Below are 18,689 nucleotides of genomic sequence, written 5' to 3' on the forward strand. Positions count from 1 at the left end.
CGGGTCAAATATGCTTCCGTTCATATATGTATGACAAAATTTTTGTTAGCTTCTAAGCATTTTTCTTTTGCCTACTATATTTAACTCGTTTTAAGTTTAAAACGATTACAACTGTCTTAAAAGAACAATTTGGGTGAAGTAAAAGATCAAATAGTCTTATTTATGATCGTCATAAACTTGTGACCTCTCACAGCCTCCCTCCAACTTGTCTTTCCACGTGCTATCCCACTTGCTCCTTGTGAGCCATCCTCCCACTTGTCTTTCTACGTGTTATCCCACTTAGTCCTTGTAAAAGGTCACAAGCTTATGACGGAATAATACCGTCCCAAAGATAGTGAGAGTGAAAGAAATGAAGAATGCATGTGAAGAATGATGACCCATGTGGAAATGGGGCGTTGTATCGATTAGTGAATGGCTTGTGTGGTTTAGAGAACATGGACGGCGCGTATTGGACTCATTCTCCTTTGCAAAGTTGCAAAAAGAAGATGTCGACAAATTTAACTTTTTAATTTGAGAGTTACATATCAAGTGCATGCATAGACGTCCAAAATACATCCACTTTTGATTAAGAACTTTGTTTGATTTAAGACCGTTTTAAGTTACATACAATGTCTGCTTTGTAAAATAAGATAGTTGTCCTTCGTATGATGATTTTAAGACCGTTTTAAGTTTCAAACTGAATAATAATAATAATAATAACACTTTATTCTTAATAATTATCAGTATAATTGAACTGAAAAGTGTAATGTTTTCCTTAGCACAACTGCACAAGGGAAAAAAATGAAAGTGTCGAAAACTCCAAATATTATATGCACGCGACAAGAGGTCCGGACTCCGGACTTCGGATACAGCATACATCTCATTTTTAGTTGCATCTTGCATTCTTGCCTATTTGTTGCTAAACCAATTAAAATAATATGAGTATAAATTGTACAGTGCGTCTTGCTTCAGACCATTGTTTTTGGTCTGAAATAAGACGGACAACATGTTATAAGTTGACAGTAAAATGTTTGTATTTTTCTGATAACATGTTACCATTATTTTTCCCACTATTTTCAGGGTAAAAAGTGAAACCTCTAGTAATAATATTTTGTAGATTCACTGCTTACATTCTCTTAAAAAATGGCAACATTTTGTCGGTCTTATTTCAGACGGGAAAACTGCCCGTCTGAAATAAGATTTTGCGTAAATTGTATATACTCCCTTTTAGCCCAAACATTTGTTTACCTTGTCTTTTGCAGGAACTCAGGATCACAGGAAATACAAAACTCACCTTTTCTTCTCAGCTCCTCCAGCAGACCTAAATTTGCGCAGGAAATAAACATCTCCTCACGCTTCCTCTTGGCTCTCGTGTGGGTACTCAGCTTTCTCTTAGCTTACCTTCAATGCTCGCTTATCTTTACCGACTTTCAGAAGCACTCGGTTATTCTCTTCTCATATGGCACAAAATCCTGCAACCTCCTGATGCAATTCTATCCATGATCACAGTCAATATGACCCATGGAGAAACTGATCAAGGAATTGGCGTGCATAATCATCTTTCAAAATTGGAGGGAAGACAATCCACTAATCACATGGGAAAAATGATGAGTCACCATAAGATAAGGATTAAGGATTCTACAATGCCAGCTAAGGGAATTATGGCCGTTACAGCACATGGAGGAAGTACACCACCAAATTAGCATCTAATTTTGTTATGAATAATCCAAATCACAGCCGTCCACTTAGCTTAATTCCCAAGCTATTAGAGCCTATAAATAGTTGCTTAATGTAATGCAGTTAATTAACCATCAATGAAATTATCATTTTCCCTTGCTTAATTCTCTGTTACAATTTTGGTAAGGAACCAAGCAACTTTCTAATTCACAGTTGCTGCATTTCTTATTCTTAGAAGCCTATCAATAGTCCTACATTGAACAGCTTTTATCATAGATATTTACAGTACAATACATCATCATTTCTTTACTTTAATTTTCTAACTCTTTGTTCATATTAATATATAGGTTGCATCATTTGGTCATCAGAGCCACGTTCCTTTGGTCATTCCCTACACAGAAAATTAGAGAAAACTTACGGAAAAATCCCAAAAAAAACACAAAAATATTCAACTCATCCTTTTTTGTTTATACAAAAAACGCAAAAATCTCCAAAAACAGACCTGCAAAAAGAAGAACTATGACAAACCCAGATATGGCAGCTGATATTCAAACCCTGAAGGATCAAGTAAGCACCTTGGTACAAACTCTGGCGACCCTGTCACTGAACCAAGGCAGAAACTCTGGTGGCATGAACACCATGGTAAGGTCTCCAACTATAAAATTTCCAACCTTTGATGGAACTGATGTAGACGACTGGCTGTTTAAATGCACCCAATTTTTTTCTGTCACTGATGTTGATAATGTGGCCAAAGTAACTTATGCTGCTATGCACTTAGAAGCTAAAGCTTTAGCCTGGCACCAAGCCTTCACCAAAAACAGAAAAAAGCTGGAACCTTTGGGATGGGAGGAATACAAGGATGCCATTAAGGCTAGGTTTGGGAATGCTTACGAAGATCCCATGTCAGAACTTTTAGATTTGAAACAATCTAGTGATGTGCAATCTTATCATGATGCTTTTGATATATTGATTAGTAAGTTGGATTTACAACCAGATTATGCTCTAAGTTGCTTCTTAAGTGGGTTAGCTGGTAATATATCATGCATGGTAAGAATGTTGAAACCAACGTCTATATCTGAAGCATATGGTCTAGCAAAATTACAAGAAACAGCCCTCTCCCTACAGTCAAAACCAGGCTACAAAAACAACCTATCCAACTTTAACTCCTCAAAACCTGCACTGCTACCCACTCCACCCACCCCCACACCATCAAAGACATCTTTTACCCCACCATCAAAAACACATTTTAATCCACCAAGAAAACCATTCACTTCTTCACCCACAACCAGCAAACCTTTCCCAAAATACAGACCATATAATGCTGAGATGGAGGAAAAGAAGGCTAAGGGCTTATGTTTCTATTGTGATGAGAGATTTACCCCCCAACATGTTTGCAAGAATAAGAGACAGCTCTTTGTCTTAGAAGAAGATATAGAGGATGATAAAGTGGACGAAATAGAGCCTGAAGTAGAGGAAACAGAGCCACAGATTGCACAAATATCACTTCAGGCTTTAGCAGGAAGATCCCATTGCCAAACCATGAGGATCCCTGGTCAGATTGGAAGGAAGACACTGAGCATATTAGTAGACAGTGGGAGCTCACACAATTTTGTGGATGCTGGTATAGTAAAGAAGTTAGGGCTTGAAATGGAGCCTATACCTCTGTTTAATATCTCGGTTGCCAATGGAGGGAAGCTTATGTGCTCACATGCAGTTCACCGTCTTAAATGGAGGATCAGAAACACAGACTTCGTTGCCGACTTCTTTGTAATTCCCCTTGGTAGTTGTGATGCAGTGCTTGGTATCCAATGGCTAGAAACCCTAGGTCCCATCACATGGGACTTCAAACAATTGACAATGCAGTTTACTTATGAAGGGCGAAAACACATTCTTAAGGGTGCTCAGTCCACTGATGTTAAGGAACAGAAGAAAATGGGTAAGGACCTGGAAAATGGATCCCAGTTAGCTATGATACAGCTACATGAGCCTACTGTGGAATTTTTTGCTTTGCAACTTACATCAGAAGAAAACAAGCAGAGGGAAATCCAAGCTCTACTGAGTCAATACCCCCTGGTTTTTGAAGAGCCAAAGGGACTGCCCCCACTAAGGGAGGGTCATGATCACAGAATTAACCTCAAACATGGTTCCGAACCAGTGAACATAAGGCCATATAGGGCTCCCATGGTGCATAAGGATATCATTGAATCCTTAACCAAGGAACTGATGGAAAATGGAGTTATTAGGCACAGCACCAGTCCATATGCCTCCCCTGTTGTGCTAGTGAAGAAAAAAGACGGCTCATGGAGGATGTGTGTGGATTATAGGGCTCTTAACAAGCAAACTATCAAGGATAAATTCCCAATTCCCTTGATAGAAGAGTTGCTAGATGAACTACATGGGTCCAAGTATTATACAAAAATTGATTTGAGGGCCGGGTTTCATCAAATTAGAATGGCTTCAGAAGATGTGTATAAAACTGCTTTTAGAACCCATAATGGTCACTATGAGTACCTAGTTATGCCTTTTGGTTTAACTAATGCACCTTCAACGTTTCAAAGCCTCATGAACAGGATCTTCCAGCCCTATTTAAGAAGATTTGTGCTTGTGTTTTTTGATGACATCTTAATCTATAGCACTGGATGGGATGAGCATTTGCAGCATCTTAATTTGATTCTTCAACTTATGGAGGATAACAACCTATATGCCAAGGCTAGCAAGTGTTCCTTTGGAGCTGTCCAATTGGAATACCTTGGGCATATTATTTCAAGAGATGGGGTGGCTACAGACCCGGCTAAGATTGCTGCTGTGGTGGAATGGCCTACACCAAAGACACTGAAACAGTTAAGGGGCTTCCTTGGTCTCACTGGGTACTATAGGAGGTTCATCAAAGGGTATGGGATGATCAGTAAACCCTTGACTCAATTGCTGAAGAAGAATGCTTTTAAATGGCAAGAGTTGGCACAGAGGGCATTTGAAGATTTAAAACAGGCCATGACATCTGCACCGGTGCTGGCCATGCCTAATTTCAATCAGCCCTTTATAATTGAAACAGATGCTTCAGGAAATGGCATAGGGGCAGTTCTAATGCAAAATAACCATCCTATTGCATTTATTAGCAAGGCCCTTTCTCCTAAACACCAAGCGATGTCTGTGTATGAGAAGGAGCTCTTAGCCATAATACATGCTGTGACCAAGTGGAGTCAATATTTGATAGAAGGGAGATTTATAATCAAGACTGATCATCAAAGCCTCAAATACCTTCTTGATCAAAGGATAACTAACCCACTCCAGCAGAAATGGTTAGCCAAATTACTAGGGTACGACTATGAGATAATGTATAAAAAGGGAAAGGAAAATACAGTTGCAGATGCATTATCAAGGGTCACAAGTTCAGAATTATCTCAATTGCATATTAGTACTATTAGTACTAATTTATATGCACTCCTGCAACAAGCTTGGAAAGAGGACCCCTTGCTTGCCTCTTTAATTCAGGACTTACAAAATGACCCTAAATCCCACAAGTTTTTCTCATGGCATGGTGAACAGCTGAAAAGAAAGGGCAAGTTGGTGGTTGGTAATCATGAAAATTTGCAGCATAAGATCATCTCCCTGATGCATGATACTCTTCAAGCAGGGCACTCGGGTATAGAGGCCACTTACCAAAGGATCAAACAAAGATTTTATTGGAAGAAAATGAAAAGGGATGTGCAAGACTACGTTCATAAATGCCCTACCTGCCAACAGTGTAAGTATGATGCAGCAGCTTACCCAGGGAAGCTACAACCATTGCCTATTCCTGCCACTCTATGGACAGAAATCAGCATGGATTTCATAGAAGGGCTCCCTAAGTCTATGGGAAAGGATTCGGTACTTGTGGTGGTTGATAGGTTATCAAAAGCAGCTCACTTTGTCCCTCTGAAACACCCTTACTCCTCTACAGATGTTGCTCAAGCTTATTTTGATTTCATTTATAAACTCCATGGTATGCCACAAAGTATTGTCTCAGATAGGGATACAATCTTCATGAGTAATTTCTGGAAGGAGCTCTTTGCTGTGCAAGGGGTAGATCTCAGTATGTCTTCTGCCTACCACCCACAATCAGATGGGCAAACAGAAGTTCTCAATAGGTGCTTAGAGACATACCTGAGATGCTTTTGCAATGAGAGCCCTACAGATTGGTGTAAATGGCTTCCATCAGCAGAATACTGGTATAATACTTCATATCACACATCCCTCAAAGCCTCACCTTATGAAGTCATGTATGGGCAGCCACCCCCAATACACTTGCCATATCTAGCAGGAGAGAGTAAAGTGGATGCAGTGGATAGATGTCTCCTGGACAGAGAAGAGGCCTTACAAGCCATCAAGCTCAACTTGGCTAGGGCACAAAATCGAATGAGGCAACAAGCAGATAAGAAGAGGAGTGACAGAGAGTTTATGCCAGGTGACTTCGTCTATCTAAAATTACAACCTTACAGGCAAATCTCCATTGCTCAAAGAGGCAACCAGAAACTGGCGAAGAGATACTATGGCCCCTATAAAATCTTGAGCAAAGTTGGACCAGTTGCCTACAAGCTAGAGCTGCCACCATCTGCTAAAATCCACCACACCTTTCATGTCTCAATGCTAAAGAGATGTTATGGTACCCCACCTCCCACACCCAGCTACCCTCATGACCAGAATGCACAGAAGATACCTGAGCTGATACTTGCTTGGAAAACAGTCAAGAGAGGTAGAATTACTGCTACAAAGGTGTTAGTTAAGTGGCAAGACTCTGAAATTGAGGATGCAACCTGGGAGTTTCTTTATGATTTACAACACAAACATCCTGGTCTTGATCCTTGGGGTCAAGGATCTTTTGAAGGGGAAGGTAATGATGCAATTCTATCCATGATCACAGTCAATATGACCCATGGAGAAACTGATCAAGGAATTGGCGTGCATAATCATCTTTCAAAATTGGAGGGAAGACAATCCACTAATCACATGGGAAAAATGATGAGTCACCATAAGATAAGGATTAAGGATTCTACAATGCCAGCTAAGGGAATTATGGCCGTTACAGCACATGGAGGAAGTACACCACCAAATTAGCATCTAATTTTGTTATGAATAATCCAAATCACAGCCGTCCACTTAGCTTAATTCCCAAGCTATTAGAGCCTATAAATAGTTGCTTAATGTAATGCAGTTAATTAACCATCAATGAAATTATCATTTTCCCTTGCTTAATTCTCTGTTACAATTTTGGTAAGGAACCAAGCAACTTTCTAATTCACAGTTGCTGCATTTCTTATTCTTAGAAGCCTATCAATAGTCCTACATTGAACAGCTTTTATCATAGATATTTACAGTACAATACATCATCATTTCTTTACTTTAATTTTCTAACTCTTTGTTCATATTAATATATAGGTTGCATCACCTCCCTAATTACAGTCCTCACGAATAGCACCATCTTGCTAGTTTTCTGGAGAAGGCACAACATAATTGCAACAAGTTCAACCCTTAGGATCACTTCGTATATAATCATATACAATAACATGTAATGTATGTTTCATTTCTATTTGCATTTCAACTTTGACAAGCAGGACATTGATTCACTCCATACAGTTCGTAGCGTGTACTCCCACCAATCCACACAGCAAACTTCCCATGATACAAAATACTCATCTCATGTTTGTAGCATTGTGAGCCATGGGAAGTTTTGTGCGATTAGAGGTAGTGAACGAACAAGTCGTTTAGGTTACAAAACAGAAACCAAAAGTTTCATTTTGTGCTCAAGAAAAAAGCAACTGTAGTAGCTGAAATTGACTCCTACAATGCATAAGATTCAAAACAATTATCATTGTCCCAATGCCTCTAAAGAAGTTTAGCCTTCAAGCGAGTTAGGGGGCAATAACGTCTTGTATGCGTTGAATAATTTTCATGCAATTTGGTTTGAGAATGTGCGGCAAGACAGGAAAATTCCCGTGTTACCTAAACACCACGTCACACTGATGACGTGGTGTTAGTGCGTTACCAACCTATAACAAAGAACCATATAACATTATAACCCATCTTTCAAATTTTTCTCCTACCCTACCCTGACAACTAGTCATCAACTAGTACCCACCGTTTCGACTTCTCACCTGTGGCACCCATACAATATTATTGACACTCCTTGCGGTTCCCGAGTTATGGTACAGAGTTTAAATTTCCAGCAACTGGGACCAGAAATTCATATCCTCTGCCCTAAACTGGAAACCCTTCCGAATGCGTTGCCACCGCGATAATTTGACATTCTTCCCGGGAAGAATCACTTCAAGGACGAGTTCAAGACGAAGCTGAATTAAAAATTGAATATGCTACCATACACATCTAACACATGTGAATTGCACAATTGACATCAAACAGAAAAACATGTTCGTAAAATGCTTTTGAAAGAAACTAGCATTAAGGAATGCATTAGAAAGTGTACTAATAATAATAAGTGGTGCTAGTATATCTGTCCTTTATGAGGAGCAACCATGATCTTCAGGAAGAGAGAGGAGCATAGGGGGCTGTTATAGTTGAGGCCGGAGGATGATAGATAAGTTTTGCTCCTATATTTTATTTATCATCGTTAGGTAATACAAGAAATTTTCAGGCAACCAGAGTACCAGACTCGATGCAAGTTCAACTGCTCAAGTCACCAAGTTCTACCCAATAAGGCGTAACTTCCAAACAGCTTTCTTTATTCATGTGTCCTCCAGGCTAAAGTTTGAGATGACAAAGTCTTAGGCAATAATAGGCAGGGCTTACCTTGCTCTAATAGCAAAGGTACACACATGGGAGGTCTAGACCTAGCACCGACACTGGGACTGACGGATTTGTTTCACTATTGAGCCTAAACATAGCGAGACGACCCTTGCCACGGAAAAGATAATACAAGGAGGAAAGTCGAATTTGAAAATGATCTTTACAAAAACTTTTTATTTTTTAGTCATGTGGAACTGTTGATATACACTGTTTTAGCCTAAAATCAGAGTATCAGACATATTTCATGCAATTGAATATATTTAAACAGCAACATCAAAACTACAACCATCTTACTTATTTACGGGACTAGACTCATTTTAAGGCGATGAAGTCACCCAAAAGTCCACCTTCTAACTTTGCAATAACCCTAATCTTTCTTATCTAAAAAGTAATAGCCAAACTCCTTACTTCCCTCTATCTTAATAACACAATCCTAAGCTTATTCTAGGACAAAGATATTAGGCCCATTAGGGCCGGCTATCGTCTAGGGTTTATGCTAGTAGGGTTTATTATATATAAACCAATGTATTGAATCCTAGACGATAGCCGGCCCTAATGGGCCTAATATCCTAATACACAGTCATAAGTTCGTATAGCTCATACGAGATACGATGCAACATTACCCAGGCAATAGGATTAACATACCCCTTAGCGATCAGATGGTCGAGGAGCCAATTCTTTCTTGGTCACAATATGACCCTTGTTCAAATCCACAAAAAGACTGTTGTTCAGCTGTTTCGGAACCATTTCCTACAGACAACAATTATCAATAAACCAGTGATCTTTCGTAATTCAACATTTTCAGCTACACTATATCAGCTGCAAGTGTCGGATACGGTTATTTTGTGCAAAGTTTTCAACTTTTTGGTCTAAAACGAAGTGTTAAAAGTATCCAGTTTCAGACAGGCAGCACGCAACTAAAGTGAAGTGTCGGGTTAACATAGCAAGTACGAGCACATAATTGGGTACATGAAAATTGATAATTGCTGAGAACACGAGTTAGCTCAAGTGGTAAGAACTCTTTTAACCCAAACATGAAGTTGGGTGTTCAATTCTCACCCGGGACATAGTTCGCTCATTTGAACCAAAATAAAAGAATTGATAATTGCTTAAATGAATCATAAAAATTACAACAACAATGTCATTTAAGCTAATTGTACAAAGATCGAATTTTGAAACGATATAAAGATTGAATTAAGAGAGAAATACTTACAATAAAGCGTCAAATGCGAAACCCTAAAATTTCCGACGATTAATTGGGGGCTTTGAATTTTCATTGTTGCGATTATTCGACTTCTCTGATGTAGTCGGGAGATTGCCACTTCTAAGTTCCAAGTTCCAAGGCCCAAAGTACAATGCTCGCTCACTTTATATAGGGATGTCAGTGGGCGGGTTTTGGCGGGTCTCGCTCCGCACCCGCCCCCAAATAGAACGGGTGCGGGTAATAATTTGATGGGCCGTGGAGTGGGAATGGGTTTCAAAAGTGTCATTCGTCGCGGGTCGTGGAACGGGTGCGAGTATCACGTGAGTCCCACCCCGCTCCACACCCACCCCGCTCCGCTTATACCCGCCTTATTCATAAACCTTTTCATAAACTTATACCCGACAAAAAACTTCATATCATTAATCATTTCGTAATACTTCCCCTGTTTCAGTAGGATATATACATTTTTATTCATGTGATGAATATTTTAATCAAATGTATACATCGTAATGGAACAGGGGAAGTCCTCTGAAATGATTGACTATGACGGTTGTGGGCATTGATGTCTACGGTGGGTGCTGCACTTGGTGATCGTGTACGACCCATTATTCGAGTCGTGGTGCATGGTGAGAAGAAAAAAAAGTTTTTTGCCGTTGATAAAAGTTTTTCACCATGCATCACGCCTAGACATGGCAAAACGGGTCAACAGGTCGGGTTCGGGTCGGGCCAATTCGGGTGGGGTCAGTTCGGGTTTCTCATTGATTTCGGGTTAACTCGGGTCGGAACGAGTCATTTCGGGTTTCGGGTTTGTTGGTCGGGTCATTTTCGGGTCAATGAATAATAGAGAAATAGCCATTTCAATTCTTTTCGATTCAATTAGAGTTATATTTTGTCGGGTCATTTTCGGGTTTGGTGGTTTCGGATCGGGCCAGTACGGGTCAAGAAAGCTCGGGTCATGTTCGGGTGGGGTCAGGTCAGGTCAATTCGGGTTTTCGGGTCACATTCGGATGATGTAGTTCGGGTCACTTCAGGTCTCGGGTCATCTTTTTCGGATCGGGGTTGCTTTTGCCAAGTCTAATCACGCCTCAGACAACAGGTCTTACTTGATGGCTTAGTGCATCAGCCACTCAAGCCATCAATGTCTGATTTTGTCTATAACGATACCCCGAGACGTGGTGTATGGTGATTTTAAAAAAAAAAAATTGATGAAAAAGGAATCTCAATGTACCGCACCTCGGAGGTGAGCGTACTTTACACGATAGCCTAGTGCACCCGCCACTAAAGCCATCATTGCCATTTTTATTCATTTACGAGGAATATTTTAATCAAATTTATACATATCATATTCCAATAAAACAGAAGTAGTCACTAAAAAAAATTAATCTTATACAACGATGATGTATTCCAAAAAATATAACACAAAATCTCATTTGTGACGGCGATATCCGTCACAAGCTTGTGACGGATACCATTTTCTCTCACAAAATATTCATGAGAGGTGAGTAGGGAAACACATGAAGGGTGCCACACCTTGTCCCCTCCCCCTTTTTGTGAGAGATCACAAGCTTGTAACGGGATTAACCCGTCACAAGCAAGACGCTTTAAAAATATAAATGACACGATCTCAGTTAAACGTGCCAATCCAGAATTCCAGATCCTCATTAGTCAGTGAACAATTAGTTAATATAACTCCCAACAACAAAATTAGATCTTTTTGGAATATACTAGTCCTTTCATGACACCACATGATTTTTAATGTTGCAACTTCAATTCCATTCAATCATACCTTCATACGAAGTACTTATTACATAATAATCATTTTTTTCATTCCAACTCTTCATCATCTCCACTTTCTTTCTTATTTATGTCACATATCTAGCTACAAATTACATTACATTCAATTCTAATCCATGATTTCGTACAATAAAATTTCTTAGTTTCAGTAGTTGACTAGTAATCATAATTATTACAGCTAGCTGTTTCAAACCCATTTGATTTTTCCTTCTAATTTCAGTCATACATTTTTGAATTTTCAATTTTGACCAATTACCCAGTAATTTCTCAGCTCAATTTATCATTTTGAGAAAGTTGCAATCTTTGGGAGTACCCAATAACCCAAGTTTCCCTAAATTGTATACATAAAGATCCAATTTTGGGTATTGGGGTTTGCTGATTTGTAGGGTTTTATTTTGTGTATTAATTTTGTCATTTAATTTACTTTTAGTAAGTTTTGTGCATTGTTTATATTCATGAAAGATTAAAATTTGTTGTTTTTAGCCTTACTTTGCTAGTTAAGCTTGCAGATTAGTTGATTGATCCCTTATTTAGATTGCTTCTTTGATTCAGTTTGTAGTAATCTCGTAAGATACCGCCTTTTTATAGTTTTGTTTGATTCATGTGGACAATTTAGATGTTTCTCTTGCTTACCCCTTTGAAAATTTAGCTCATTTTTTGATCTAGAATTAGAATGTCTATCATATGTGGGATACCCCTGATTGAATGTGTGTACTGCCTAGCCTGTGCCCGTTGGGCGTGGAAGCGATGCCTCCACACCGCGGGCCATGACAGTGAGGATTGGGGGTTAGCTTCGGCTGAGGAATTCGAACCCGTACCTCGCTTGTGTCGGTATATTCTTGCTGTGTATGAGGATGATCTTAGAAACCCTCTTTGGGCACCACCTGAAGGGTATGGGATTAACCCTGAGTGGGTAGTGGTGAAAAGAACTTATAAAGATATTCGGGGACATGCCCCTCCGTATATGGTGTACCTTGATCATGACCATTCCGACATAGTTTTGGCTTTTAGAGGATTGAACATGGCCAAGGAGAGTGACTATGCTGTTCTTTTGGATAATAAGTTGGGGAAGAAGAAATTTGATGGTGGTTATGTCCATAATGGGCTTTTCCGCTCTGCTGTTTGGGTATTGGAGAAAGAGAGCAACTTGTTAGGGGACCTTGTGGAGAAGTATCCTGAGTATACATTGACTTTCACTGGACATTCTCTTGGCTCTGGTGTGGCTGCTCTTATGACCATGGTGGCTGTACAAAACCCCGAGAAACTGAAAAATATTGAGCGAAAGAGGGTTAGAGGCTATGCTATTGCGCCTGCTAGGAGTGTATCACTAAACCTTGCTGTAAGATATGCGGATGTTATCAATTCTGTTGTTCTTCAGGCAAGTTTGCATTCATAATCTTGCTTATCTGTTACTTAAAATAAGATTTACTTGTTAGCAATAGAGGGGAGGGAAATGGAGGGATCTGTTTTTCTCCCTGTTCGTTACCCTCCCTTCCCTCCTAATCCCTATATCTGGATGCTTGTTGTAGTTGCTCTTCCGCTTTGTATTTTCTACCCTCTTTTTTTTTGGTGCCATCTTGTTTAGGCCGAATTTAAATGGCTAGGTGAGTAGGTTCACAAGCTATTTTACTTTGGTTTGGCTACAAGTGTCGGTTGCAACAAAGTGTGTGTGTGTGTCACTCATGGCTATTTTCTGAAAATGTTTCATGTTTTTGGTCTAATGTGGAGGTGTCTAGGGGTGGACACGGAACACGTCACCAATAAAGTTTCAAATTAATAAAGATCATAAAAGCAGCGAGTCGTCCCATGGAATCAAAGTCGAAACCTCTGGTTAGGCTAGATTTACTCCTTACCAAGTGACCTAAGTTCTCATCGGTTCTTCCTCTCAAATTTAGCTTAATATTACCTATCATTCTTAGGTTTACTTGACCACTGGCATGCTACTCAGAGCTGAGAAGAGAGATAGCAATGTTTAATAGTCTGGTTTTGTTTACAGTACAGATAACCTGGACTGTTTGTCGTCGTTGCAGCAGAATTACGCTGTAAAATAGTCTGATATATTTGGGCCCATTATTATGTCCTTAGCAATATGACGAAAGACTCATTGCTCTTTGTTTCTATAGTCTAATCGGCTGTGCTGCTTTTGATTGCTAACGACAGTCAGTCGTTGCAATTTTCAATTTAAATCATCTGGAAACCAGCCTCTCTGTGTTGGCAACATAGGGATAAAATTGCATATACCAACGGTGATGTTGTGGTTATAGCCATATTTGGGTCTGTTTATCAAAGTTTATAGTTATACGACAGCGAAAGAAAATGTGTCAAAGTCAAGATGATATGGCTTGTGACTTGTGAGTAGAGGTGGCAATCGGGCCAGTCGGGTCGGGTTTGGGTCGGGTCACGTCGGGTCCGGTCTTATCGGGTTCGGGTCATATCGGGTCAGCATACCCTTTCGGGTCGAGTCGGGTCGGGTTCGGGTCGTTATCGGGTCGGGTCATCTCGGGTCAAATGATGTATCGGGTTTGGGTTGGGTCATTATCGGGTCCAATAACTTAATCGCATTACTATAACTTTTTACCATTAAATTTAGTTTTTAACCTACTATTTGGTTTAATTAATCCATTACTAAGTCAAACATATCAATGTAAACAAAAAATCACTTTCATTTTGATCAAAATTAAGCTTAATAATTGTCGGGTCATCAATTTAATTGGGTCAGTATCGGGTCGGGTCAATATCGGGTCTGGGTCGGGTTCGGGACACTGATAATCGGGTCGTGTTACGGGTCGTCATTGGGTCGGGTCGGGTCGGTTTCGGGTCACAATATTTTCGGGTTCGGGTCGGGTCGGGTTTACTCGGGTTCGGGCCGGGTCTGGCTTGCCCGCTCTACTTGTGAGTATGGTGACTTGCTTATAGACTGACATAAGTTTTGTTGAAATTGAGTTATCACAGAATTAGACTTTCTAGTTTGATGATGTGAGACGGATTTTTTTTATATTAAGGGTGTGTTTGGATAGGAAAAAAGGAGGGAAAGGGAGGGAAGGGGGAAGGAGGGAAGGGAAAGGAAGAGAAGGGGAGGGGAGGGAGAATGGAAGAGGTGGTTTTCCTTCCAAATCTTGCCTATATTGGTGGGGAAATAATTTGCCTTGTAGGAGGGAAATGGAGGGATCCATTTTCCCTCCCCTCCAAATCCTTCTACCTTCATTTTGGTAACCAAACAATGGATTTCTCATCCTTTCAATTCCTTCCCCTCCCTTTCCCTCCAAATCCCTCAATCCAAACACACCCTAAAAGTCTATAAGACATGTGAAATAGAATCCTTGTGATTATGCCCTAGTTTGGGAACAACTTGTCTTTTACAGTGACAGGATAATCTGTTTATCATCTACCAGTCTAGCACACTGTTCATTGGATATTATAATATTTTTTGGGTGCAATGGAACCCACTGGCAATTTTTGTATGCTGATGGAAACCCAGTTCATGAGTTCAGCATCTCAACAGTGTTATCAGTTTGTGCCGGATAGTTCTAATTGTGTGTTATGGTGCTTTCTCTTTTCAGTCACTATATGAGTACTCAGCATTCGGCAACTCCTTTCTTTCTCTATAGTATGGATGTGTCTAAAAGTCTGGTCCTTTGCCCATTCCTCTTCTTATCACCTCTGATAAATCTGACTGTTTTCCTTGTACCAGGATGACTTCTTGCCTAGAACAGCTACGCCGCTGGAAGACATTTTCAAATCACTTTTATGGTAAATTGCTCTATTTAAGTTGGTGGGAATCTTTCAGCCTGTATATGAGCGTATGATGTTTATCTTGTACATAACATATAGTGGAAATTTCACTTTTGTGCCATGATGTTTGAGCTAATATTGCTTTCGTGCACGAGGTTTTATTATTTCCACTTACATGATTTAGCTTGAGTTATTCCCTTTTTTTTAGAGGAAGCTTGAGCTATTCCTCGCTGTGGTGTCGTTAGGTGCAATATATTTAAACACTTGATCCAAATAACAAACAATTGTATGCATGTAAAGGTAGTAGGTAGTTTTGTTTTTGAGGCAAAAGTATGTGAAACAACTTCTTAATATGTATATGGATGTTAATGTTGAAGAAATTTAACTACGTTATACCTTGGGCCGCCAAAGTGAGAAATTGTTCAATCATTGTTTCCCAATGAGGAACTGTTAAAACCCCGGGTCACCAAAGTGCAATTTGTGGAGTGACTGGAGTCTCGGGTACCAATGTTTCAATTTTTCTAGCAGATAATGAGGTGTGCATGAGGGTTGGTAGTTTGTTGACTTTGTTCCTTTTTAGCACATGACTTGTGGATTTCGAACTAATCTTCCGCCTGCATCAGAGATTACCATCACTTAGGATTATTTAATGATGTTTTGTCATTTTCCTCCATTTCACAGTTTACCATGCATACTATGCCTAAGGTGCATGAGGGATACATGCATATCAGAAGAGCGTATGCTGAAAGATCCGAGGAGGTTGTATGCACCTGGTCGTTTGTATCATATTGTTGAAAGGAAACGATTCAGGTAATTTCAGATATTCCGTGGAGATTTTGTACATACCACTAAGTCTTAATTCCAAAATTATTTGGCGTTGGCCGGGATGAATCATCATTTGAAACCAATGCCAGGTAAAACAACAAAGAGAAAAGAGACGGAAAAAACATGAAATATAGTTTAAAGTGGCCAAGGTTTGAACCCTTGACCTCAGGTTTGGTTAGTCACCTCTCAAGTCTCAACCATTTAGCATATTAACATCATACTTTAAATCGAGATAATGTCACAGCAACGTTCATTTAAATTTTGGCCATCTGGGTCATACACATTGACTAGTGCGTAGGTGCTGATCGACTTCCAATTTTCTACAGATGTGGGAGGTTTCCTCCGGTTGTTAGGACAGCTGTGCCTGTAGATGGAAGATTTGAACATATTGTTCTGTCGTGTAATGCTACCTCTGACCATGCTATCATTTGGATAGAGAAGGAAGCAAAAAGGGCCTTGGAGGTTAGTCAAATTTTCTCACTGCTCTTACCGACTATCTTGAAACCTTTCACATTGTGATCTCTTGAGTAAATTCAGAAATCAGGCTATTCTGTTGGGATAAGTTCATGCAGAATGGTCTATCTCCCGGGTTTCACCTAAACTGAACTTATGGGTGCTCCTTTTCGGATTATATATATCACCTACAGTACCTTGAAAATTTTAAGATAGGTATATATTACTCTGCAGCACTATGACTGAACTTTCTCTGAAGTTGATGTGAAATATGTAGTGTTTTAATGAGTTATTTGACGCACCTGTTGTTCCCGACTTCCTGCTGACCTGTAATTCATGCAGTAATTCCTTTTAGTATTTGACGTTATTTGATATATTTAATGTTTTTATTTAATTTTTAAAGTTTATTTGTTTCTTTTCGGATTTATTACACCTTTTTACCAACAACTTTCTTATGGTTCACTTTTAAGGTATCCCGGACTCTTAGGTTTTATTTCGGTTTTCAAAATCGTTTTAATCTTTTCTCGATTTAAATTCTAAGTTTTTATAAAAGAAATCCGGACTTCGATTTTAAAACCTATAAGTTTACTTGGCTTTCGTATTATGTTTCACTCCCCTTTTGTTTTTTCACTTTTTCTTTTCTGTTTGTTGCATTTTTGAGGTGTGCGTTCACCCATGAACGGTTCTAAAGGATGATTCATGTCAGCCGACCCCAAATCATTTTGGGATTAAGGCTCTGATGTTGTTGTTGTTGTAGTAGATATGTCCTTGTGAGTTGTGTCTTTTGCAATTTTTAGCGGCATTTGGCTTGTACATTTCTATACACATCTTTTCACTAATAGTTTAGTGCTTTAGGCTCAAGGAGGTACTTAAAAACAGAAAAATTGTTTGTGGGAATATAATCTGATAGTACTGAAGAAGACTTTGTGTAATTTGGGTCGTAACCATAGGATGAACTGCGGGAGCCTTTTAAGACACCTGAGGAAGTATTATTATTGTTGTTTGAAAAGGACTGTCTAGCTGAGCGAGTTTCTAACTTTTAATTTATGTACTCCCTTTGAGTGCAGCTAATGCGAGAGGAGGACGATATCATGGAAATACCAGTGCAACAAAAGATGGAAAGACAAGAGACTTTAGCCAAAGAACACAAACAAGAACACAAAGCTGCACTACAAAGGGCTGTCACACTATCAGTACCTCACGCTCTCTCTTCTTTCGACTATGGAACTTTCGAAGACCATGAAGACGAAAGTGCACATTCCGATGGATCATTCCCAGATTCAACTCCTGAAAACTCGTCCAAAAAAAGCAAGAAAAAGGAGACCTGGGATGAATTGATAGCACGACTTTTTGACAGGGACGAATCTGGTCACCTCATCCCCAAAAACATCACCAAGTAAACGAGGTGTTCCTGTACAGAAGCCTCCCGTTTTTTGGCTACATAGTGCCATAGTGGTATAAGTCAATTCTTTCTATTCTTTATCATTGCTTTACTTTTGTCCTTCGGTGGAAGTAAAGCAATATCCTTTTGCGAATAAGCCCACAACAACCTAGGCTCTACTCGGATACTGCTTCAAGCTTCTGGCACGAGTGCAGTGTACGTCCAAGCATCAAACACGGATACTTCTCTAAAACCCTTCTGTTTTTGGCTGAAAATGGAATCTGTCTAAATGTTTCATACTGTGCACCTGTACGTCTGTGATTTGAAGAGTCGGAACGACAGACAACTGAGTTCCTGGTACTGTATTACTGGGTTGTTTTCTTGTAAATCAGGCATTTTATGTGTCTTTTGATGTATTTTTTCACGAGTATGCTTATTGTATAGCGTAGGAAGCATCGAGCAAGCAGGCACAGCTGCAATGAATACTTGCAAATGAATAATTAATGTTTCAGATGCTGATTTCTTGTCAATGTATTCTCAGTGAAATCTTCTGGATTGGATTTGTTGCAGGTTATCTGAACTCTTAAATTTAGCAACTATGAATCATCTGATATAATATGCTGACGGTGACGGCATCCAGGGATAAAATTGCTAGCAACTTTGTAATAGGGAGTAGATACCTGTTGAACCCGCCGAATGAAAAGTTTCTAAACTGTAAAATCGTTTTATACAGAAATTTGTCATCCACGAAAAAACTTACTCAGCTCACATTTCATATCGTCTAATAGATGTCGATATCAGCATAACTGACAGCATTTCCATTATGCAGAAAAAATCTCGTTTTCCAAATAAACGAAATATAAG

The 18,689-nt window shown here is 39.5% G+C and overlaps 1 protein-coding gene and 2 long non-coding RNA genes across 5 annotated transcripts; 1 reads left to right on the forward strand and 2 right to left on the reverse strand.

The window, feature by feature from the left end:
- Positions 1 to 689: 689 nt before the first annotated feature.
- LOC141606791 (uncharacterized) lies at positions 690 to 9,873 on the reverse strand. 3 transcript variants are annotated; one of them, XR_012526824.1, is made up of 6 exons: positions 9,650 to 9,872; positions 8,998 to 9,186; positions 7,284 to 8,913; positions 7,082 to 7,234; positions 1,201 to 1,458; positions 690 to 941 (listed from the first exon to the last, which is right to left on the reverse strand). It is a non-coding gene; the product is annotated as an uncharacterized LOC141606791 (long non-coding RNA). The 3 variants fall into 3 exon arrangements; XR_012526823.1 differs by having other exon boundaries at positions 719 to 1,458; positions 9,650 to 9,873; XR_012526822.1 differs by having other exon boundaries at positions 719 to 1,458; positions 7,284 to 9,186; positions 9,650 to 9,873.
- On the reverse strand, positions 1,784 to 2,320 carry LOC141606792 (uncharacterized). The gene is made up of 2 exons (XR_012526825.1): positions 2,232 to 2,320; positions 1,784 to 2,047 (listed from the first exon to the last, which is right to left on the reverse strand). It is a non-coding gene; the product is annotated as an uncharacterized LOC141606792 (long non-coding RNA).
- A 1,457-nt stretch (positions 9,874 to 11,330) lies between the features above and the next one.
- On the forward strand, positions 11,331 to 18,382 carry LOC141606793 (uncharacterized). The gene is made up of 5 exons (XM_074426099.1): positions 11,331 to 12,812; positions 15,126 to 15,184; positions 15,848 to 15,976; positions 16,318 to 16,453; positions 17,512 to 18,382. The coding sequence occupies exons 1-5, from the start codon at positions 12,108 to 12,110 to the stop codon at positions 17,842 to 17,844; spliced, it is 1,362 nt and encodes a 453-aa protein (XP_074282200.1). The 5' UTR covers positions 11,331 to 12,107; the 3' UTR covers positions 17,845 to 18,382.
- Positions 18,383 to 18,689: the final 307 nt, after the last annotated feature.

Source organism: Silene latifolia, chromosome 10, assembly GCF_048544455.1.
Source record: "Silene latifolia isolate original U9 population chromosome 10, ASM4854445v1, whole genome shotgun sequence".
NCBI classification, from domain to species: Eukaryota; Viridiplantae; Streptophyta; class Magnoliopsida; order Caryophyllales; family Caryophyllaceae; genus Silene; species Silene latifolia.